At 46.4% G+C, this 25,750-nt stretch overlaps 1 protein-coding gene across 4 annotated transcripts in view; it reads right to left on the bottom strand.

The window, feature by feature from the left end:
- Positions 1-25,750, bottom strand: part of LOC138672545 (nectin-1-like) — a 103,337-nt gene that overhangs the window by 48,055 nt on the left and 29,532 nt on the right. For all 4 annotated transcript variants that reach the window (XM_069760623.1, XM_069760626.1, XM_069760625.1 and 1 more), the window contains exons 3-4: positions 24,154-24,465; positions 16,519-16,624 (exon numbers count right to left, since the gene is read on the bottom strand). In XM_069760623.1, coding sequence (XP_069616724.1) covers positions 16,519-16,624; positions 24,154-24,465 — 418 coding nt within the window. The remainder of the gene's footprint in view (positions 1-16,518; positions 16,625-24,153; positions 24,466-25,750) is intronic.

Here is a 25,750-nt window from a genome sequence, read left to right as displayed (position 1 = left end):
CTAAAGTGTTCCTGAAAAAAATAAAAATAAAAAAAAAATAATAGTGTGACATTAATATTAACATTTGTGCTTCAGTGACAGTCCTGCGTGTGGGGCATCTCTCTAATTTGCAGCCACCAAAAAAAGAGTGTGTAACATTGGGCCTGATTTTCGCTGTGGTCTCACCAACCTGTAAAGGGGTAGCTAAATCATACTGAAGTTATAGCTCACCGTGTAAGTTGTGTGACTGCAACAAATAACGTTAGTTTGGTTACGTTTTTAAAACAATGAGGAAGTCTAGTGGAAGAGGTCGTGGCCGGGGGCGTTCATTGTCAGCTGGTAATGAGGGTAGTGGTAGTGGTGGAGCATCAGGTGGTCGTGGGGGAAAAAATATTGCACCTAAGTCTGGAGCTGTGGAGCCAGGTTCGTCGTCCGGCTACACAAGGCCTCGAACGCTCCCTTTTCTGGGATTAGGAAAACCGCTTTTAAAGCCGGAGCAGCAAGAGCAAGTTTTGGCTTATCTTGCTGACTCAGCCTCTAGCTCTTTTGCCTCCTCTCGTGAAACTGGTAAAAGTAAAAGCAGCGCGTCGTTAGTGGATGTTCACGGTCAGGGACAAGTCACTTCCTTGTCCTCTTCAGCAAAAACAACAACAGAGAAGAATGCAGCAGGCGACACAACGGGTTACTCCATGGAGCTCTTTACACATACCGTCCCTGGCTTAGAAAGTGAAGCAGTTAACAGTCCATGCCCATTACAAATTGAATCTGACATGGAGTGCACTGACGCACAGCCACAGCCAGACTACTATGCTGGTCCTTTGACTCAGACCACAACATTGCCCTCGCAGGGTGCTGATCAAGAATCAGACCCTGATGAGACTATGTTGCCCCATCACGAACGCTATACCACCGAACGACACGGTGACACAGACGAAGTTGCGCAGGAGGTACAAGAAGAGTTATTAGATGACCCAGTTCTTGACCCCGATTGGCAGCCATTGGGGGAACAGGGTGCAGGCGGCAGCAGTTCTGAAGCAGAGGAGGAGGAGGGGCCGCAGCAGGCATCAACATCGCCACAGGTTCCATCTGCCGGGCCCGTATCTTGCCCAAAACGCGTGGCAAAGCCAAAACCTGGTGGAGGACAGCGTGGCCATCCGGTTAAAGCTCAGTCTGCAATGCCTGAAAAGGTATCCGATGCTAGAAAGAGTGCAGTCTGGCATTTTTTTAAACAACATCCAATTGATCAGCGCAAAGTCATCTGTCAAAAATGTTCTACTTCCTTAAGCAGAGGTCAGAATCTGAAAAGTCTCAATACTAGTTGCATGCATAGACATTTAACCACCATGCATTTGAAAGCTTGGACTAACTACCAAACGTCCCTTAAGGTTGTTGCACCCTCGGCCAATGAAGCTAGTCATCAACGCAACATCCCTTCCGGCAGTGTAGGACCACCATTTAGCGCACCACCTGCTGTATCTGTGCAGGTATCTTTGCCAGGCCAAAGCAGTCAGGGTCAGGGAATCACCAGTTTCGTAGTAGGAAACACTGCATCTAGGGCACCGGCGGCAACAATACCATCTCCCACCGTCTCTCAGTCTGCCATGTCCACCGGCACCCCCGCTAGTTCCACGATCTCCAGCTCTCCAGTCCAGCTCACCCTACATGAGACTATGGTTAGAAAAAGGAAATACTTAGCCTCGCATCCGCGTACACAGGGTTTGAACGCCCACATAGCTAGACTAATCTCGTTAGAGATGATGCCCTACCGGTTAGTTGAAAGCGAAGCTTTCAAAGACCTGATGGACTACGCTGTACCACGCTACGAGCTACCCAGTCGACACTTTTTTTCCAGAAAAGCCATCCCAGCCCTCCACCAGCATGTTAAAGAGCGCATCGTCCATGCACTCAGGCAATCTGTGAGCACAAAGGTGCACCTGACAACAGATGCATGGACCAGTAGGCATGGCCAGGGACGTTACGTGTCCATCACGGCACACTGGGTAAATGTGGTGGATTCAGGGTCCACAGGGGACAGCAAGTTTGGGACAGTTCTGCCTAGCCCACGGTCTAGTAAACAGTTGTCTGTAGCCGTTCGCACCCCCTCCTCCTCCTCCTCCTCGTCCTCCTGCAGAAGCAAGAGCTCGTCCACAGACCGCAGTCGCACAAACACTCCATCCGCACCTGCCACTGTTGCACACCAGGTCTCCCATTATGGGGCAGCTACTGGCATACGTCAGCAGGCTGTATTGGCTATGAAGTGTTTGGGCGACAATAGACACACCGCGGAAGTTCTGTCCGAGTTCTTGCAGCAAGAAACGCAGTCGTGGCTGGGCACTGTAGATCTTGAGGCAGGCAAGGTAGTGAGTGATAACGGAAGGAATTTCATGGCTGCCATCTCCCTTTCCCAACTGAAACACATTCCTTGCCTGGCTCACACCTTAAACCTGGTGGTGCAGTGCTTCCTGAAAAGTTATCCGGGGTTATCCGACCTGCTCCTCAAAGTGCGTGGACTTTGCGCACATATCCGCCGTTCGCCTGTACACTCCAGCCGTATGCAGACCTATCAGCGTTCTTTGAACCTTCCCCAGCATCGCCTAATCATAGACGTTGCAACAAGGTGGAACTCAACACTGCACATGCTTCAGAGACTGTGCGAACAGAGGCGGGCTGTTATGTTTTTGTGGGAGGATACACATACACGGGCAGGCAGTAGGATGGCAGACATGGAGTTGTCAGGTGTGCAGTGGTCGAAGATTCAAGACATGTGTCAAGTCCTTCAGTGTTTTGAGGAATGCACACGGCTGGTTAGTGCAGACAACGCCATAATAAGCATGAGCATCCCCCTAATGCGTCTGCTGATGCAAAGTTTGACGCACATAAAGGATCAGGCGTCTGCACCAGAGGAAGAGGAAAGCCTTGATGACAGTCAGCGATTGTCTGGTCAGGGCAGTGTACATGACGAGGTACCGGGCGAAGAGGAGGTGGAGGATGAGGAGGATGATGGGGATGAGTATATTTTTAATGAGGAAGCTTTCCCGGGGGCACGGGAAATTGGTGGCGTGGCAAGGCCGGGTTCTGGTTTTTTGAGGGACACAAGTGACGTAGATTTGCCTGCAACTGCCCCTCAACCAAGCACAACCGCAGATTTGACAACGGGAACTTTGGCCCACATGGCGGATTATGCCTTGCGTATCCTCAAAAGGGACACACGCATTACAAAAATGATGAACGATGACGATTACTGGTTGGCCTGCCTCCTTGATCCTCGCTATAAAGGCAAATTGCAAAATATTATGCCACATGAGAACTTGGAACTAATATTAGCAACAAAACAATCAACTCTTGTTGACCGTTTGCTTCTGGCATTCCCTGCACACAGCGCCCGTGATCGTTCTCACACGAGCTCCAGGGGCCAGCAGACCAGAGGTGTTAGAGGGGCAGAAATCAGAAGTGGCGTTGGACAGAGGGGTTTTCTGACCAGGTTGTGGAGTGATTTTTCTATGACCGCAGACAGGACAGGTACTGCAGCATCAATTCAAAGTGACAGGAGACAACATTTGTCCAGTATGGTTACAAACTATTTTTCATCCCTTATCGACGTTCTCCCTCAACCGTCATTCCCATTTGATTACTGGGCATCCAAATTAGACACCTGGCCAGAATTGGCAGAATATGCATTGCAGGAGCTTGCTTGCCCGGCAGCTAGTGTCCTATCAGAAAGAGTATTCAGTGCTGCAGGTTCAATACTAACAGAAAAAAGGACTCGTCTGGCTACCCAAAATGTAGATGATCTAACCTTCATTAAAATGAACCACAACTGGATTTCAAAATCTTTTGCCCCACCCTGCCCGGCTGACACCTAGCTTTCCTATGAAAAGGTCTTGCCTGTGGACTATTCTGAATGACTTTTCCAATCTCGTAATTTTCTTCACCTGATTGTCCAGCATACGACATGTTTCCACCTCACGAAATGGCCAAACTCCCCACACGGGGCCGTGCTATCGCCACTTTGCGCTTGGACCCTTGAGAGTGCTGTTTGTCTGAAGAGGTGGGTGTGGCCGCTTTTGGTCGACGGCACTGCCACTGGGTCCCTCATAGTACAATAAAGTGTCTCTGGCGGTGGTGGTGCGCACCCAACGTCAGACACACCGTTGTAATATGAGGGGCCCTGTGCCTGTACCGCCGGCCACAAGACAGTTCCCCCCCCCCAGCTCAAACAGTGCTCTACCACTAGCAAAATTATCTCTCACAGCTTCACCAATGTGTAGTCTAGCCGCTGACATCCTTCAATGCCTGGCACTGACAATACCATTGTTTTGACATTTTTGTTATGTTAGGCCTTCGAAGCCTGTCTGCGGTCCCTTCTTTCTACAACTACTACACTGACCAGGCCACTGCTGGCCGTGTTACCCTGGAACCAATTTAAAAGTGCCTACAGTCAGCCCAATTTTGTTATGTTAGGCCTTCGAAGACTGTCTGCCGTCACTCCTTCCACTAGACTTCCACTGACCATACACTGCTGCCCATGTACCCCTGGAACCAATTTAAAGTGCCTACAGCCAGCCCAATTTTGTTATGTTAGGCCTTCGAAGCCTGTCTGCGGTCACTCCTTCCACTAGACTTCCACTGACCAGACCACTGCTGCCCGTGTACCCCTGGAACCAATTTAAAAGTGCCTACAGCCAGCCCAAGTTTGTTATGTTAGGCCTTGGAAGCCTGTCTGCGGTCACTCCTTCCACTAGACTTCCACTGACCAGACCACTGCTGCCCGTGTACCCCTGGAACCAATTTAAAAGTGCCTACAGCCAGCCCAAGTTTGTTATGTTAGGCCTTGGAAGCCTGTCTGCGGTCACTCCTTCCACTAGACTTCCACTGACCAGACCACTGCTGCCCGTGTACCCCTGGAACCAATTTAAAAGTGCCTACAGCCAGCCCAAGTTTGTTATGTTAGGCCTTGGAAGCCTGTCTGCGGTCACTCCTTCCACTAGACTTCCACTGACCAGACCACTGCTGCCCGTGTACCCCTGGAACCAATTTAAAATTGCCTACAGCCATGTGTTATTATTTTAGGCCTTCGATGCCTGTCTGCGGTCACTCCTTCCACTAGGCCTCCACTGACCACACCACTGCTGTCCGTGTACCCCTGGAACCAATTTAAAATTGCCTACAGCCATGTGTTATTATTTTAGGCCTTCGATGCCTGTCTGCGGTCACTCCTTCCACTAGGCCTCCACTGACCACACCACTGCTGTCCGTGTACCCCTGGAACCAATTTAAAATTGCCTACAGCCATGTGTTATTATTTTAGGCCTTCGATGCCTGTCTGCGGTCACTCCTTCCACTAGGCCTCCACTGACCACACCACTGCTGCCCGTGTACCCCTGGAACCAATTTAAAATTGCCTACAGCCAGCCCAATTTTTTTATTTTAGGCCTTCGATGCCTGTCTGCGGTCCATTCTTTCAACTACTACTACACTGACCAGGTCACTGCTGTCCGTGTACCCCTGGAACCAATTTAAAATTGCCTACAGCCATGTGTTATTATTTTAGGCCTTCGATGCCTGTCTGCGGTCACTCCTTCCACTAGGCCTCCACTGACCACACCACTGCTGTCCGTGTACCCCTGGAACCAATTTAAAATTGCCTACAGCCAGCCCAATTTTTTTATTTTAGGCCTTCGATGCCTGTCTGCGGTCCATTCTTTCAACTACTACTACACTGACCAGGTCACTGCTGTCCGTGTACCCCTGGAACCAATTTAAAATTGCCTACAGCCATGTGTTATTATTTTAGGCCTTCGATGCCTGTCTGCGGTCACTCCTTCCACTAGGCCTCCACTGACCACACCACTGCTGTCCGTGTACCCCTGGAACCAATTTAAAATTGCCTACAGCCATGTGTTATTATTTTAGGCCTTCGATGCCTGTCTGCGGTCACTCCTTCCACTAGGCCTCCACTGACCACACCACTGCTGCCCGTGTACCCCTGGAACCAATTTAAAATTGCCTACAGCCAGCCCAATTTTTTTATTTTAGGCCTTCGATGCCTGTCTGCGGTCCATTCTTTCAACTACTACTACACTGACCAGGTCACTGCTGCCCGTGTACCCCTGGAACCAATTTAAAAGTGCCTACAGCCAGCCCAAGTTTGTTATGTTAGGCCTTGGAAGCCTGTCTGCGGTCACTCCTTCCACTAGACTTCCACTGACCAGACCACTGCTGCCCGTGTACCCCTGGAACCAATTTAAAAGTGCCTACAGCCAGCCCAAGTTTGTTATGTTAGGCCTTGGAAGCCTGTCTGCGGTCACTCCTTCCACTAGACTTCCACTGACCAGACCACTGCTGCCCGTGTACCCCTGGAACCAATTTAAAAGTGCCTACAGCCAGCCCAAGTTTGTTATGTTAGGCCTTGGAAGCCTGTCTGCGGTCACTCCTTCCACTAGACTTCCACTGACCAGACCACTGCTGCCCGTGTACCCCTGGAACCAATTTAAAAGTGCCTACAGCCAGCCCAAGTTTGTTATGTTAGGCCTTGGAAGCCTGTCTGCGGTCACTCCTTCCACTAGACTTCCACTGACCAGACCACTGCTGCCCGTGTACCCCTGGAACCAATTTAAAAGTGCCTACAGCCAGCCCAAGTTTGTTATGTTAGGCCTTCTAAGCCTGTCTGCGGTCCATTCTTTCAACTACTACTACACTGACCAGGTCACTGCTGCCCGTGTACCCCTGGAACCAATTTAAAATTGCCTACAGCCAGCCCAATTTTTTTATTTTAGGCCTTCGATGCCTGTCTGCGGTCCATTCTTTCAACTACTACTACACTGACCAGGTCACTGCTGTCCGTGTACCCCTGGAACCAATTTAAAATTGCCTACAGCCATGTGTTATTATTTTAGGCCTTCGATGCCTGTCTGCGGTCACTCCTTCCACTAGGCCTCCACTGACCACACCACTGCTGTCCGTGTACCCCTGGAACCAATTTAAAATTGCCTACAGCCAGCCCAATTTTTTTATTTTAGGCCTTCGATGCCTGTCTGCGGTCCATTCTTTCAACTACTACTACACTGACCAGGTCACTGCTGTCCGTGTACCCCTGTAACCAATTTAAAATTGCCTACAGCCATGTGTTATTATTTTAGGCATTCGATGCCTGTCTGCGGTCCATTTTTTCAACTACTACTACACTGACCAGGTCACTGCTGCCCGTGTACCCCTGGAACCAATTTAAAATTGCCTACAGCCATGTGTTATTATTTTAGGCCTTCGATGCCTGTCTGCGGTCACTCCTTCCACTAGGCCTCCACTGACCACACCACTGCTGCCCGTGTACCCCTGGAACCAATTTAAAATTGCCTACAGCCAGCCCAATTTTTTTATTTTAGGCCTTCGATGCCTGTCTGCGGTCCATTCTTTCAACTACTACTACACTGACCAGGTCACTGCTGCCCGTGTACCCCTGGAACCAATTTAAAATTGCCTACAGCCATGTGTTATTATTTTAGGCCTTCGATGCCTGTCTGCGGTCACTCCTTCCACTAGGCCTCCACTGACCACACCACTGCTGTCCGTGTACCCCTGGAACCAATTTAAAATTGCCTACAGCCATGTGTTATTATTTTAGGCCTTCGATGCCTGTCTGCGGTCACTCCTTCCACTAGGCCTCCACTGACCACACCACTGCTGTCCGTGTACCCCTGGAACCAATTTAAAATTGCCTACAGCCATGTGTTATTATTTTAGGCCTTCGATGCCTGTCTGCGGTCACTCCTTCCACTAGGCCTCCACTGACCACACCACTGCTGTCCGTGTACCCCTGGAACCAATTTAAAATTGCCTACAGCCAGCCCAATTTTTTTATTTTAGGCCTTCGATGCCTGTCTGCGGTCCATTCTTTCAACTACTACTACACTGACCAGGTCACTGCTGCCCGTGTACCCCTGGAACCAATTTAAAATTGCCTACAGCCATGTGTTATTATTTTAGGCATTCGATGCCTGTCTGCGGTCCATTTTTTCAACTACTACTACACTGACCAGGTCACTGCTGCCCGTGTACCCCTGGAACCAATTTAAAATTGCCTACAGCCATGTGTTATTATTTTAGGCCTTCGATGCCTGTCTGCGGTCACTCCTTCCACTAGGCCTCCACTGACCACACCACTGCTGTCCGTGTACCCCTGGAACCAATTTAAAATTGCCTACAGCCATGTGTTATTATTTTAGGCCTTCGATGCCTGTCTGCGGTCACTCCTTCCACTAGGCCTCCACTGACCACACCACTGCTGCCCGTGTACCCCTGGAACCAATTTAAAATTGCCTACAGCCAGCCCAATTTTTTTATTTTAGGCCTTCGATGCCTGTCTGCGGTCCATTCTTTCAACTACTACTACACTGACCAGGTCACTGCTGTCCGTGTACCCCTGGAACCAATTTAAAATTGCCTACAGCCATGTGTTATTATTTTAGGCCTTCGATGCCTGTCTGCGGTCACTCCTTCCACTAGGCCTCCACTGACCACACCACTGCTGTCCGTGTACCCCTGGAACCAATTTAAAATTGCCTACAGCCAGCCCAATTTTTTTATTTTAGGCCTTCGATGCCTGTCTGCGGTCCATTCTTTCAACTACTACTACACTGACCAGGTCACTGCTGTCCGTGTACCCCTGGAACCAATTTAAAATTGCCTACAGCCATGTGTTATTATTTTAGGCCTTCGATGCCTGTCTGCGGTCACTCCTTCCACTAGGCCTCCACTGACCACACCACTGCTGTCCGTGTACCCCTGGAACCAATTTAAAATTGCCTACAGCCATGTGTTATTATTTTAGGCCTTCGATGCCTGTCTGCGGTCACTCCTTCCACTAGGCCTCCACTGACCACACCACTGCTGCCCGTGTACCCCTGGAACCAATTTAAAATTGCCTACAGCCAGCCCAATTTTTTTATTTTAGGCCTTCGATGCCTGTCTGCGGTCCATTCTTTCAACTACTACTACACTGACCAGGTCACTGCTGTCCGTGTACCCCTGGAACCAATTTAAAATTGCCTACAGCCATGTGTTATTATTTTAGGCCTTCGATGCCTGTCTGCGGTCACTCCTTCCACTAGGCCTCCACTGACCACACCACTGCTGTCCGTGTACCCCTGGAACCAATTTAAAATTGCCTACAGCCATGTGTTATTATTTTAGGCCTTCGATGCCTGTCTGCGGTCACTCCTTCCACTAGGCCTCCACTGACCACACCACTGCTGTCCGTGTACCCCTGGAACCAATTTAAAATTGCCTACAGCCAGCCCAATTTTTTTATTTTAGGCCTTCGATGCCTGTCTGCGGTCCATTCTTTCAACTACTACTACACTGACCAGGTCACTGCTGTCCGTGTACCCCTGTAACCAATTTAAAATTGCCTACAGCCATGTGTTATTATTTTAGGCATTCGATGCCTGTCTGCGGTCCATTTTTTCAACTACTACTACACTGACCAGGTCACTGCTGCCCGTGTACCCCTGGAACCAATTTAAAATTGCCTACAGCCATGTGTTATTATTTTAGGCCTTCGATGCCTGTCTGCGGTCACTCCTTCCACTAGGCCTCCACTGACCACACCACTGCTGCCCGTGTACCCCTGGAACCAATTTAAAATTGCCTACAGCCAGCCCAATTTTTTTATTTTAGGCCTTCGATGCCTGTCTGCGGTCCATTCTTTCAACTACTACTACACTGACCAGGTCACTGCTGCCCGTGTACCCCTGGAACCAATTTAAAATTGCCTACAGCCATGTGTTATTATTTTAGGCCTTCGATGCCTGTCTGCGGTCACTCCTTCCACTAGGCCTCCACTGACCACACCACTGCTGTCCGTGTACCCCTGGAACCAATTTAAAATTGCCTACAGCCATGTGTTATTATTTTAGGCCTTCGATGCCTGTCTGCGGTCCATTCTTTCAACTACTACTACACTGACCAGGGCACTGCTGGCCGTGTACCCCTGGAACCAACATCAGAAAATATAAAAATAAGTATTTTGCTTATAAAAAAGAAAATACTGGTGAGATATCAAATGCAGACATTTTAACATTAAAAACAAACACACAACTCTAATCTGGTACAGTACTAAAAATGGCCACCAGCTACAATTACTTTCTCCTGCAAGTAGTTAACTGAAAGTTTTTTTAAATTGAAAACACACATATGGCATCCACCGAGTGTTGTCCTGTCGCGTCTTCTTTATATTATTGCCGAGAAGATGCAAAATAATGAAAATAATAAAATCATTAATTACCAAAATAATAGAGAAAGTCAACACCACATTGCAAATAAACATTCATTCCAAATAAAGAAGCAGGGCGCGTCCGAGGGTGAGTATATACCTAATAAGAATATAATCACCCTCGGACGCGCAATGCTTATTTCCAACAGCCTTCCTTCCTAAGAATCAGCCCTTCCGTCGTGTAGAGAGACGTTGTGTTACACTCCAAGGTGTTCCCCAGGTTGCCTTTCCTGAGCTTCGATCTTCCGGCTCTCGTTTAGTAGTTCTTGGAAACTACTCTGCATTAGGCCTTCAAATTGGGTATGGGGTGTAGAGAGATGGTGTGTTCCACTCCAAGGTGTTCCCCAGGTTGCCTTTCCTGAGCTTCGATCTTCCGGCTCTCGTTTAGTAGTTGTTGGAAACTACGCTGCATTAGGCCTTCAAATTGGGTATGGGGTGTAGCGAGAGGGTGTGTTACACTCCAAGGTGTTCCCCAGGTTGCCTTTCCTGAGCTTCGATCTTCCGGCTCTCGTTTAGTAGTTCTTGGAAACTACACTGCATTAGGCCTTCAAATTGGGTATGGGGTGTAGAGAGAGGGTGTGTTACACTCCAAGGTGTTCCCCAGGTTGCCTTTCCTGAGCTTCGATATTCCGGCTCTCGTTTAGTAGTTGTCGGAAACTACGCTGCATTAGGCCTACAAATTGGGTATGGGGCGTAGAGAGAGGGTGTGTTACACTCCAAGGTGTTCCCCAGGTTGCCTTTCCTGAGCTTCGATATTCCGGCTCTCGTTTAGTAGTTGTCGGAAACTACGCTGCATTAGGCCTACAAATTGGGTATGGGGTGTAGAGAGAGGGTGTGTTACACTCCAAGGTGTTCCCCAGGTTGCCTTTCCTGAGCTTCGATCTTCATGCTCTCGTTTAGTAGTTGTCGGAAACTACGCTGCATTAGGCCTACAAATTGGGTATGGGGTGTAGAGAGAGGGTTTGTTACACTCCAAGGTGTTCCCCAGGTTGCCTTTCCTGAGCTTCGATCTTCCGGCTCTCGTTTAGTAGTTGTTGGAAACTACGCTGCATTAGGCCTTCAAATTGGGTATGGGGTGTAGCGAGAGGGTGTGTTACACTCCAAGGTGTTCCCCAGGTTGCCTTTCCTGAGCTTCGATCTTCCGGCTCTCGTTTAGTAGTTCTTGGAAACTACACTGCATTAGGCCTTCAAATTGGGTATGGGGTGTAGAGAGAGGGTGTGTTACACTCTAAGGTGTTCCCCAGGTTTCCTTGCCATTGCTTCGGTCTTCCGACTCTCGTTTAGTAGTTGTAGAAAAGTACACTGCATTAGGCCATACAAAATGGGTATGGGGTGGAGAGAGATGGTGTGTTACACTCCAAGGTGTTCCCCAGGTTGCCTTTCCTGAGCTTCTATCTTCAGGCTCTCATTAAATTGTGGTTAAATGGAACAACTGCATTTGGCGTACTAGTTGGTTTGGGGCCTACTATCGGTGTCTGCCACTCCTTGCTGTTCTCCTCCACTGAACAAAGCTGTGCCGCCTGTTTACTACGGTTGCCAATTTTGAACTGCATTTCGACTACTTACTGATTTGGCCCTACTCTCTGTGTCAGCCTCTCATTCCAGTTGTCCTCCACTGCAATGCCCCCTGGTTATTCCTGTGTTACCAATTTTGAACTGCATTTAGCCCACTTTCTTCTTTGGGCCTATATCTGTGTTTCCACTTCATCGTGCCCATTGCCCAGCCAGTGATAGATGAGTCTGCTGGTACATTGACCCATAACGCAACATTCCCCGTGCACGCTACACAACAACATTGTGACCCTGCTGAAAGTCAGGTTGCTCTTCCCGCATACCATACCACCTTACACGGGGACAAAGAGGAAGGTGCAGATGAAAGTGCAGGTTCCTTCATCAGGTGGGGGGAGGAATACTAGTTGGCGACGTCACTGGCACAGGGCCTCTCATAGTACGCAAAAGTGTTGCTGCCGGTGGGAGGCGCCCCCGCCGTGCAAACACACCGCTGTACTTTGAGGGGCCCTGTGCCAGTGCCAATGCCAACGAGTGGGCCCCCCCTGCTTGCTCAGGTTCACAGCACTTGCAAAGTTGAAATACTTACCTCTCCCTGCTCCACTGCCGTGACGTGGTCCAGATTTCCTGGGCCCACTAATTACTTGAACCAGCCCTACCCCCCACAACTTTAGCCAAATGACCCCCAATTTCAAATGCCTTCCAATTATTATAAGGTAAATTACGCTTGACAAGCTTCATTAAGAAGAATGGATGGTTTTGACATTAAAATGGCCACTCTAGGTGTTTTCCTGGCCCCCACTCACTGCCGACTATGCTGCCCCATTGACTTGCATTGGGTTTCGTGTTTCGGTCGATCCCGACTTTACGTCATAATCGGCCGATTTCACTCGACCCGACTTTGGACATAGTCGGGTTTCGCAAAACCCGGCTCGACTCTAAAAAGGTCAAGGTCGCTCAACTCTACCTTCCAATAGTATCAGAGAATGTAATTCATAAAGTTTTGAAAGACTGCTGGTGCATTGGTTAACTCAAAAGGCATGACAAGATTTTCAAATAAACCCTCAGACGTCAAAAACACTGTCTTCCACTCATCATCCTCCTAGATACATAAAAAATTATAAGCCCCTCTAAGATCAAGTTTAGGAAACCATTTAGTCCCTGTAAACTGATTATATTGATGAGTGGAAGTGGGTAAGTGTTCTTAACCGTAATTTTGTTTAATTCACGGAAATCGAGGCAGGAACAAAGGCCGTCTTTCTTTTTAACAAAGAAAAAACCCCAGCAGCTACTGGCAAGGAGGAAGGACGAACATGACTCTTTCGTAAACTTTCATTTACATATTCTTTCATGGCAGTATGTTCAGAACCCAATAAATTATACAGGTGAGCGTTAGATAATGTAACAATCCTGCCGGCATCACTGCCTGGCCTCCCATCCCCCACCTGCCTTTTACTTACTCACTGCTCCAGGCCATGCTGTGAGTGAGTTCTGTCTGCTGCCGGCTCCATGTTGTGTACTTCATGTCTCCTGCCTGCTCTTTGCATACTTCCTGGCTGTGTGCATAGGGCGTTGCCGCCGACACTTACTGGGTCTTATGGAGATGGTGTGCACCTTCCTAAGGTGTCCCCAGCCAATTGCCATGCAGTCTCAGGTACTTAAGACATCCCAACCCCTAGAGTGGGGCCTGACCAACGTACTCTGTCAGTCTGTACTTTGCTGCTCTGTTGCCAGGTCCTGTCTTGTCTCTGCCTTCTCTGGGGGCGGCATGCCAAGAGCTGTTTCTGTACTTCTTTGTATGTTCTGTCTCTGCCTTCTCTGGGGGCTGCATACCCAGACCTGTTACTGTGCTTTCTATGTTTTGTTTCCGCCTCCCTGAGGGCTGCATACTCAGGCCTGTGTCCTTGCCCAGTCCTACTCTTGTATCTTATCCTGCTCCTGCACCTGACCTAGTCTGAACTCAGTTCTATACCAGTGGCTACTTGTAACCTTGTGCTCCACTCTCTGTGTTTACTTCTGCTCTGCTCAATGCACCCTGCGGCTTTGCTCTGCTCTGCTCTCGGTTCTGCTTCTTGCGGCTTCATTCTTCTCTCGGCACCACTCTGCACCTGGCTCTGCTCACTTGTGGCTCTGTTTTGCTCTCGGCTCCGCTCTGCACCTGGCTCCGTTCACTTGCGGTTCCGTCCTGGTCTCGCTCCACGCTCTGCGGTTCCGTCCTGCTCCTGCTCCACTCCTTTCAGTTCCGTCCTGCTCTCGCTCCACCCCTTGCGGTTCCACATTACTCTGCTCCTTGCGGTTCTGCCCTGCTCCGCTCCTTGCGGTTCTGCCCTGCTCCGCTCCTTGCGGTTCTGCCCTGCTCCGCTCCTTGCGGTTTTCCCTTACTTCGCTCCTTGTGATTCCGTCCTGCTTCGCTCATTGCAGCTCTGCCCTGCTCCGCTCCTTGCGGTTCTGCTTTGCTCTTGTTCAGCACCTCGCGGGTCTTTGTCCGGCTGTCTGAACAGGTCCCTGCCTGTTCCCATATATCACTTATACCTGTCCGTGTTCCTGTCCTCCCTGAATCTGTCCCTTCTCCTCCAAAGTGAACAGGTCCCTACCTGTCTCCATATACTACGCACACCTGTCTATGCTCCTGTCTTACCCGTACCAGTTCCGGTCCCGATAGCTGTGCCGTCCTGCCAGAGTGTCAGTCCTGCCCATCGACACTCGCCTGCACCTGTCCGAGTGTTCCGTCCCCCAGTGCGATCAGCAGCCACAGCCAGACACCACCCTGGAGTAGCACCTGGCAGCTGCCTGCCGCACAAGCCTGAGCTCACCATCAGTGGCTCCAGTGAACACCAAGGAAGCTACTTAGTCGCGCCCCTTCCAGGGTAGTCTGGTTTGTGGCACAGTGCCGCCACATTCCTGCGCCAACCAGTCTGGGAGCGAGCGTTACAGATAATATGGCATTAAGGATAAGATTTATATCATAATCATGAGGACATTGAGCAGGTAGTATCTCAGCCTGTCGTTCAGAGAGCACATCTCCTAAGTCTTTCGGGTACCTCGGAAGACCCTCCAGACTAGCGGAAAAAATTTGTACAGAACTAAGACATTTCTTATGACAGGACGCCTCTTAAGAATACCTTTATGACACCAATCAATAACAGGATTGTGAATGTGGAGTCATGGAAATCCAAATACCAACCCAGCAGGTAAATTCTCCCAAAAAATAGCAGAAGATGAACTCAGAGTGATGCCGTCACACGATTAGTATTTGGTCAGTATTTGACATCAGTAATTGTAGCCAAAACCAGGAGTGGAACAAATAGAGGAAAAGTATAATAGAAATATATGCACCACTTCTGCATTTATCACCCACTCCTGGTTTTGGATTACAAATTCTGATGTAAAATACTGACCAAATACTGTTAGTGTGACGGCAGCCTAAGTGTGAATTACACCATTTCCAGCTGGACAAAGTTCTGGAGTAATGGTGACTTGTTAATGGTGACAATTTGGATTGGTCTTTCTAATCTAACTATCCCTAATTCTAATTTACAAACCAGTAATGAATCAATGAAGTTGGTTGCAGACCCACAGTCAATTAAAGCAAATGCAGATAACCACAGGTTCTGGAAGTTCTACGTTTAACAGCACTTTATCAAAGGAACAAAAAGTTAACTGGAAGTCAGAGTGATCTCCTCGACAATCATCCAGCCTTAGGCATTTGAAGCCGGCTTGCTTGTTTGAGGGCCTATTGTGCAGTCCAGAATGACTCCTCTAAATGACCCAAGTGCTGGCAGCTCCAACTTCCATCAGTTCCGCCTCAGGTAAATGGACAGGTTCAGGGGCATGACCGGACTCCCCTGTCTCTCTTCACACCTCTCCCAAAGTCGGTGATCTAACCGAATAGCCTGGGTCATGGTCTCTTCCAAAGAACAAGGTGGAATATGGAGAGCCAGAGCGTCCTTGAGGATATCTGAGAGGCCTCTGCTGAACTGGCACCTGAGAGCAGCATTGTTCCACAGCACTTTGGTGGACCACTGTCAGAACTTGGTACAGTTATCCTCAGCGGTGCAGCCCCCTGTGTCAGAGTCATAATTTTTGCCTCCGTGACCTGGATCCTGTCAGGTTCTTCATAGCTAAACTATATCTCAACAAAAAAAGCACTAGCCGAAGACCATTCTGAGGATTGTAGAGACAAAGACAATGCCCTAGTCTGAGGAACTCCTCGCAGTAGTGACATGAGTCGTAATAGACAAAAGGAAAAGAAAAAGTGTAGTCCGGTAACAGTCCGAGGTCAGAGAATCAGGAATGTAGCGGATCAAGACAAATGGGAAAGTCAAACGGATGATCAGAAAGGTAAATCCAAGGTTGGCAACGGACATCAGAATACAACTCAATGTAGAGAGCAAACACACACCACTTGAGCAAAGCTGTAATTGGCAAAGATCTGACAATTGTTAGAGTGCTAAATAGCCCTGTAATCACCCAAAATAGATGACACCTGGAAGAGATCCCACAAACGCAATCAGATAGGATGGCTGATCTGTCAATCACAATACTCATAACAATACCTCTGCCTCAGATTGGGCAGTAGACCTGTCACTCACAATCCTGACAGCTCAGCCAGCCCTTGATCCCATAGGGCGGAAGAGCTGTTTTTCACAGCGTCCCTAGGACACCATGAGTGGTGGAATCATGACAGCACAAGCCATCATTTTTGTTGGATAACTGTAAGGGCTGGGATGTGATTGGGGATTTGTCATCCTTCTACTAACCTCTTCCAAGTGAACTCTGCTCTTGGGTTGGCATCAGATTTACATAAAAGATGCTGAACTTCTTGGTCATTTTTGAAGACCTCAATGTGGACCGTCTGTGGAGGAACTTTAAAAATAACAATTAGGCAATTGCAATGATTTATTTTATCATTATGCTTGATATCAATACATATCCACTTTGTGGCCACGTGGTACCTAAAATACTACACTGAACAAATGAAAAACCTTTCCAAAAACATTTTCGTCCAAATGTCTCTGCTCCTTCCCTTCACAGGGAGCTGCTAAGTTTAATTGTGTTTTATGAAAAATATCAGCATGTATGTGCATGCTATTCTTACTAATCAAATGTACAGACATTTTTAAAAAAGGAGATGGATTTTTTTTTCACGAAACGTTCATACCTTACAGAATTACAAATAGCACATATGACCCCATTTAGAACCTATAGAACAAATATACGGTAGATCTCATTTCCCCTAAATAAATTCTGAAGTTTGACTATTTAAATAAAAATAGACCTTACAAAAAAACTCCTTACATTAAAAACATGGCTGAGACTCCTCAAAATAAACAAAGACCTCTGACCTCCAAAATAAAGAGCTTTCTACATCCTCAGGATAATTTCAGATACCCAAGGCTTCTAAGCTAATATAAATCTCAGTTCAGACCTAATAAATAGAAACAAGCCTGGACCATCAAAAATAAATAAGGATCTCAAACTAGGCACCCCATAGTATATGTAAGATAACAAAACCCTTTTTATACAGACCGCAGAACAGCCCTACAAACACTCATCTTTCTCTATTCCTGACTACCTTTTCATGGAGACCTACCTTTTTTCGAGAAGTGTCTTCTGAAATCTGGGAGAGTTGTTAAGTGTAAGGAGCATCTAGATTTTGATGGTCACTCTCACAAAGTGGATACAATATCTAGAAACCTCAAATAAATTGGAAACCATCTCAGGCAAAGTCTTTTAGGTATAGGGTGTCCAAGGACCGAAGGCCAAGGAACATGAACAATGATAATGATGAGGTTTTTTCACTACCATTTGATGCATCAAGCCATGAGGAAAGTTTCTAGGCCTCACATGGTGGCTAAGTCAGTAAGATTCTAGTCGCCTCCTCTGGATCTTCTGCTCTGAAATGTCTAATCTCGAGCTGGGAGGAACACCTACCTTACAAGGTTGTGCTAAACCTAGTCACCCACCCACCTTTACCTTGACACCAAACACAGTCTTATATACATGGTCCTCAACCCCTCTCAGAAAGCATCACATAGCCACACTGCCATGTCAACCTGCTCTGAGACATCAATGTAGGCATCGAAACTTGTAGTGAACATGGCAGACAGGACGGTTTTACCCACCATCTTTCTGACAGTCACAGTCAGACGGTTTGTGGGAGCGATCTGTTAAAGGGACACTGTCACCTGAATTTGGAGGGAACAATATTCAGCCATGGAGGCGGGGTTTTTGTGTTTTTGATTCACCCTTTCCTTACCCGCTGGCTGCATGCTGGCTGCAATATTGGATTGAAGTTCATTCTCTGTCCTCCATAGTACACGCCTGCGCAAGGCAAGATTGCACCTTATGCAGGCATGTACTATGGAGGACAGAGAATGAACTTCAATCCAATATTGCAGCCAGCATGCAGCCAGCGGGTAAGGAAAGGGTGAATCAAACACACAAAAACCCCGCCTCCATGGCTGAAGATTGCTCCCTCCAAATTCAGGTGACAGTGTCCCTTTAACTAGGTCAAAATCCTCCATCAGGTAACAAGCACCAATGCTTACAAGTGTTCATACATAAAAGCTGCAGAACTTCTTGGTCACTTTTGAGGACCTCAATGTGGGCCATTTGTGGAGGAACTAAATGCCAAGGACAAGAATGAGACATATGACATTTTTTTTATTCCTTTTTACCGTATATTAATACACATCTACTCAGGGGCCCCTGAACACCTAAAATACTACCCTGTACAAATGAAAAACTTTCCTCAAAATTTTTTCCCCTTTCACAAAAATCTGCTAAATGTAAGGTCTAATAAAAATATCAGCACGGTGGCGTGTGATTGGGGATTTGTCCTCCTTCTGCCTCTTCCAAACGTACTCTGGTCTTTGGTTGGCATCAGATTGACACAAAAGCTGCCTAACTACTTGGTCATTTCTTTTTAGGTAGCCTAAACCCCAAAAGAAGACGTCAGACCTCCTAAATTAAGATCTCTACAGATCCTATAATAAACTAAATTTCAGACTACCCAAACCGTCTAAGATAACACAAACCCCAGTACAGGCTCCATGCTCAGTCGCTCCCCTCTGAATCAACATATTCGGCCAACTTCGATTCAACATTTGTGTAGACCGTTCTAACCAAGCACAGGAGGTCAGCGCACCCTCGTCATGGCTCAACAGTTTAGTGCACCTTCCCACCCTTCTCTTGCTCCTGTAAAGCCAGAATGGTCAATCAAGAAAAATTCTGTGAAACAAGTAGGTGACAAGGTGAACTGAACAGACTCATTACCAAGTAACATAACATGTGATGCACAAGTATACCACAAACAATAATACAAGAGCAAAAGAAAAAATAATATTCCACTCGTAGCGCACTCATCTTCATAAGCGTCAGTGGATTTATGCTGCAGGGTGAGTGTGCTTGTAAGTATCCGTTCACTTGCTTACAACCAGTAGATAATTTTTGTGATTCTGTGATCCTCACATATATGGGCGGGCAGTGACCCAATTAGTTGACTCTGCTACCTACTTTATTATTTTATTGCATTTAAATTAAAGTGCTGAATCTTCTTGCTCTGTACATTACTTCACCATGTTATTATATGTGATAAGTTACGTTTTTTCTTACAGAGACGCATCCACGAGGGTTGCTTTTTATTCCTTTGGTACATAATTCACAGTATAAAGGACTGAGGTGTGTGCGTATAATAAAAAACACAAACGTAAGTGGGAAATAATTGTATAACAAATATTTTGAAAAGGGCTCATACTTTTATAAATTAAAAAAAATAAAAAACAATACTCACCTCACCGATCCAGTTAGAAAATATATGTAGTCCTGGCTGGTCTCTGCTTCCTAGTTGTATTTTTATACACAGGAAATACTCATTCAGCCAATCACAAGCCGAGGTGGGCGGGCACATCCAACCATTATAAGACTGCACCAGAAAGCAGAGACTAGCCAACACTAGATATGTGTTGGAACTGGAGCTGCAAGGAAACTAGAGTGAATATCGATTTATTTTCTGTTTCTTTTTTTTATAGCAGTCTGAGCCCTTATAAAACTATTTTTATCCCCTTTTAATTAGTATGTATACCACTTTCTTGTATTTAGTATATGCACAAACATCAGAAAGGAAATTGCAAAGGATTGGAAAGGGTGAGTATTATTTATTTATGGTACTTTTTTTTAATGATGGGGCACCCCTTAAAGGTAAAGGTATAGAATCATATTAAAATATGTAAAAAGAACAACAAGATTCTCTTGATTCTCACAGGCCACGGTGTGGTGTGCTGAAGGAAGTGGCACGACTTTATCTTATTGGCTTTTAAACCATCTTTAAGAAGAGGGTAGTGGTTGGGAAACTTTGTGATGCCCCTTCTCATTAATTTTCATGTAATTTAATCTAGACATTTCAAGATTTTTGATTTATTAGTTGGAAGGACTCCAAGATTTGGAGCAACTTGTTGCAATAGTTTAGGAGGTTAACATCGAGAAGGGAAATTTTCTGTAGCAATTAGTGGTATTATCGTAGGAACAAAGGAGTCCATGTTTTCACCTGCGTAAGAGGGTTTGGAAATTCAATGTGAAAAATTTAAACGCTGCAGTTTCTTTCTCCAGTCAGTGAGTGGAATCTCGCTAGTTAGGGAAAAAGGTTAGTGGAAAGAAGAAAAAGCTAACCCTGTCAGCATAAACTACATGTATCAATAAACAATGATTGGCGACGCCAGAGTGAGTAATGAAGCTTAGTAAATACAGTAAGGTTAACGCTCTAAGAAACAGTCTATTTTGGGACTCTGCGGTACGTGCAAATTCCAAAAGCTACCATTTTAATTTCCCATAGACATTGTTGTAAGTTGTTTTTTTATTTCTGCAGGACTGAAAGACAGATAATAAACTTTCAAGATTTGTAGACTATTTCATGCTTCAGACATGCCTCGATCACACCCATCCAAAAAAGGCCCTCCCTTGCCCCATCCTCTCAGTCTCTATCGCCCCATATTACTTGTCCCCTATGCCTCAAAACTACTGGAACACAACTCCATCTTGAACTGTCATCCTACCTCTCTTTCTGCTCCCTCTTTGACCGCTTACAATATGGCTTCCGACTGCATCATTCACCCGAAACTGACCTACTAACCGTCAAATCCAAGCGACATGGTCGACCATTCCCTCTTCATACAGATTCTCTCATCTCTTGGCATCACAGATTTGGACCTATCCTGGATCTCTTCATACCTAACAGACCGGACAGTCACCATTTCCCACTCACACACCTCCTCCTCATCTTGCTTATCTTGCCTCCTATCAGTCGGTGTTCTCTAAGGCTCTGTTCTAGGACCTCTGCTCTTCTCAATTTACACCTTTGGCCTGACGACACACAGATCTACCTCTCTGGACCAGATATCACCTCCCTACTAACTAGAATCCCTCAATGTCTGTCCGTTATTTCATCCTTCACTGCACGATTTCTAAAACTTAACATGAACAAAACAGAATTCATCATCTTTCTCCCATCTTACTCAAACCCCAATTATCTATTTAAGTAAATGGCTGCCCACTCTCCCCAGTCCCACAAGCTCGCTGCCTCGGGATAATCCTTAACTCGGATCTCTCCTTTAAACCACATATCCAAGCCTTTTCCACTTCAACTCAATATTTCCCGAATCCGCACATTCCTCAACCTAGAATCTGCAAAAACCCTAGTCCATGCCCTCATCATCTCCCGCCGTGACTACTACAACCTCCTGCTCTGTGGCCTCCACTCTAACACTCGCACCCCTCCAATCTATCCTAAACTCTGCTACTACACTAATCCACCTGTCCCCCACTATTCCCCGGCCTCTCCCCTCTATCAATCCCTTCACTGGCTCCCCATTGCCCAGAGACTCCATTACAAAACCCTAACCATGACATACAAAGCCATCCACAACCTGTCTCCTCCATACATCTGTGACCTCGTCTCCCGGTACTTTCCTGCACACAACCTCCGATCCTCACAAGATCTCCTTCTCTACTCCCCTCTTATCTCCTCTTCCCACAATCGCATGCAAGATTTCTCCTGCGTATCCCCCATACTGTGGAACTCTCTACCTCAACATATCAGACTCTCACCTACCATGGAAACCTCCAAAAAGAACCTGAAGACCCACCTCTTCTTACAAGCCTACAACATGAAGTAACCCTCTTTCCACCAAACCGCTGCACAACCGCTCTGCCCTCACCTACTGTATCCTCACCCATCCCTTGTAGATTGTGAGCCCTCGCGAGTAGGGTCCTCTCTCCTCCTCTACCAGTTGAATGGTACTGTTTAAGATTATTGTACTTTTTTTTATTACGTATACCCCTCCTCACATGTAAAGCGCCATGGAATAAATGGCGCTATAATAATAAATAATAATAATAATAGATGGGTCATGACATTGTGAGTTCCAGAGAAAGCAGAAAAAGGTGAAACTGGGTGAAAACATTTATTGAGAGACTCTCTAAGAAGAAGGAGAACTATAGAACTATAGATATGACTTGGGGAAGGATTTTTAAAAAAAATAAGCAAATGTCTAGAGATTGTGCACTTTATTACAGCTCCATTCTCTTTTTGTTTTGTTGAGATTTTTTTTTTAGAAGAGATAGTCCATGGTTTTCTAACCTAGGACAACCCATGTAAGGATAATAAACTATCTTCATGCCAAGAAAAAACTAAGCTCCACCAGTCAGTGTAAGAGTAGTTTGAGTACACTGGTTTGGGGGAGGCATTTCAGGATTTGGAACTTCAAAACTTTTAGATTTTTTTTTGCTTGTTTTACAGAATTTTAGAGCTACTAAAGGTATAAAGTAGAACTGAACGGACAAAAAGGTTACTAATATATTTAGGAAATGGATTACTTATCTGCAACCTCCTACTCTCTGGCCTCCCCTCCAGCACTCTGGCACCACTCCGATCCATCCTTCACTCTGCTGCCTGACTAGTCTCCCCGTTATTCCCCAGCCTCTGCCCTATGCCAAGCCCTTCACTGGCTTCCTATCATCCAGAGACTCCAGTTCAAAACCCTTACTATGACATACAAAGCCATCCACAACCTGTCTCCTCTATACATCTGTGACATGGTCTCCCGGTACTTACCTACATGCAACCTCCGATCCTCTCAAGATCTCCTTCTCTACTCCCCTCTCATCTCTTCTTCTCACAACCACATCTGTTATGTTTGCTAATGAAAGGTGTTATGAAGGCAATCCAGAGACATAGTGTGCCTAGCGATCAGAGCGCACACAGTGATCTGACAAATACCCAAAAACAAAAGAACGAGCTCTGAGACGTGGAAACTCTGTAGACTGCACACCTGATCCTATCCTAAACACAACTAAAAGCGGCTGTGGATTGCGCCTAACAACTACCTATGCAACTCGGCACAGCCTAAGAAACTAGCTAGCCTGAAGATAGAAAAATAGGCCTGACTTGCCCCAGAGAAATACCCCAAAGGAAAAGGCAGCCCCCCACATATAATGACTGTGAGTAAGATGAAAAGACAAAACGTAGGGATGAAATAGATTCAGCAAAGTGGGGCCCGATATTCTAGATAGAGCGAGGACAGTAAAGCGAACTTTGCAGTCTACAAAAAACCCTAAAGCAAAAACCACGCAAAGGGGGCAAAAAAGACCCACCGTGCCGAACTAACGGCACGGCGGTACACCCTTTGCGTCTCAGAGCTTCCAGCAAAACAAAAGACAAGCTGGACAGAAAAAAAAAGCAACAAAATAGCAAAAAGCACTTAGCTATACAGAGCAGCAGGTCACAGGAACAATCAGGAGAAGCTCAGATCCAACACTGGAACATTGACAAGGAGCCAGGATAGCAGCATCAGGCGGAGTTAAGTAACGAAGCAGTTAACGAGCTCACCAGAACACCTGAGGGAGGAAGCTCAGAAGCTGCAGTACCACTTGTGACCACAGGAGTGAATTCAGCCACAGAATTCACAACACACATCCAAGACTTCTCCCGTGCTTCCCCCATACTCTGGAACTCTCTACTCCAACACATCAGACTCTCGCCTACCTTCAAAAAGAACCTGAAGACCCACCTCTTCCGACAAGCCTACAGTGATCCTCAACCTACTGAACGGCCACACAACCAGCTCTACCCTCACCTAGTGTATCCTCACCCATCACTTGTAGACTGTGAGCCCTCACGGGCAGGGTCCTCCCTCCTTCTGTACCTGTTAGTGCCTTGTTTTTTGCTCATGTTTATTGTACTTGTCTATATTTGCCCCCTTTTCCACATGTCACGCGCCATGGAATAAATGGCGCTATAAAAATGTATAATAATAACAATCTGGTCTGGACATGTAGTTTATGTATCTCCACCCAAACAAAGTATCACAAAAAACTCATGTAAATTAGTAGACACTTACATAGAATGTTGGTCAAGTTGACGTTGGTGGTGATATTGTCCTGGAAATCGAAAGGTATCTTGGGCTGATAGACCAAACAAAATATTTGACGGCCAAACAAATCCGGTGTCGTCGTCATGTACAATTGACTCCTCTTACTCATTGTTCCATTAGCGTGCGTAATGGAGTCTTCTTCTGAAGAGTAATTTATTCCATTTGTAATCCACTGGATCTCTGCGGCTGGTTTTGCCGAGGACACCAAACACTCGGCCACCAAATTAACACAAGGAGTAATTAATCCTTTCTTAAGCACTTGATTTACTGTAGGTAGAACTGCAAAAAATATTAAGTGCTTATGTTAATATTTATCATCTATGTGAAAACTTAATTGGCATTGTCTGACTACAAGATTGTTGACTATTTCCCTACAACCAGTACAGCTCTGGGGTATAACACAGGACGCAACTCAGGATCAGTAATGTAATGTATGTACACAGTGACTGCACCAGCAGAATAGTGAGTGCAGCTCTGGAGTATAATACAGGATGTAACTCAGGATCAGTAATGTAATGTATGTACACAGTGACTGCACCAGCAGAATAGTGAGTGCAGCTCTGGGGTACAATACAGGATGTAACTCAGGATCAGTAATGTAATGTATGTACACTGTGACTGCACCTTCAGAATAGTGAGTGCAGCTCTGGAGTATAATACAGGATGTAACTCAGGATCAGTAATGTAATGTATGTACACAGTGACTGCACCAGCAGAATAGTGAGTGCAGCTCTGGAGTATAATACAGGATATAACTCAGGATCAGTAATGTAATGTATGTACACAGTGACTGCACCAGCAGAATAGTGAGTGCAGCTCTGGGGTATAATACAGGAGGTAACTCAGGATCAGTAATGTAATGAATGTACACAGTGACTGCACCAGCAGAATAGTGAGTGCAGCTCTAGAGTATAATACAGGATGTAACTCAGGATCAGTAATGTAATGTATGTACACAGTGACTGCACCAGCAGAATAGTGAGTGCAGCTCTAGAGTATAATACAGGAGGTAACTCAGGATCAGTAATGTAATGTATGACCAGCAGAATAGCGAGGGCAGCTCTGGGGTATAACACAGGACATAACTCAGGATCAGTAATGTAATGTATGTACACAGTGACTGCACCAGCAGAATAGTGAGTGCAGCTCTGGGGTATAACACAGGACATAACTCAGGATCAGTAATGTAATGTATGTGCACAGTGACTGCAAGAGCAGAATAGTGAGTGCAGCTCTGGGGTATAATACAGGATGTAACTCAGGATCAGTAATGTAATGTGTGTACACAGTGACTGCACCAGCAGAATAGTGAGTGCAGCTCTGGGGTATAATACAGGAGGTAACTCAGGATCAGTAATGTAATGTATGTATACAGTGACTGCACCAGCAGAATAGTGAGTGCAGCTCTGGAGTATAATACAGGATGTAACTCAGGATCAGTAATGTAATGTATGTACACAGTGACTGCACCAGCTGAATAGTGAGCGCAGCTCTGGGGTATAATACAGGATGTAACTCAGGATCAGTAATGTAATGTATGTACACAGTGACAGCACCAGCAGAA

The sequence above is a fragment of the Ranitomeya imitator genome, chromosome 3, assembly GCF_032444005.1.
Source record: "Ranitomeya imitator isolate aRanImi1 chromosome 3, aRanImi1.pri, whole genome shotgun sequence".
In the NCBI taxonomy this organism is placed as follows: domain Eukaryota; kingdom Metazoa; phylum Chordata; class Amphibia; order Anura; family Dendrobatidae; genus Ranitomeya; species Ranitomeya imitator.
Note: the sequence above shows the minus strand (reverse complement) of the source record. Positions and strands in the feature narration are given on the sequence as shown.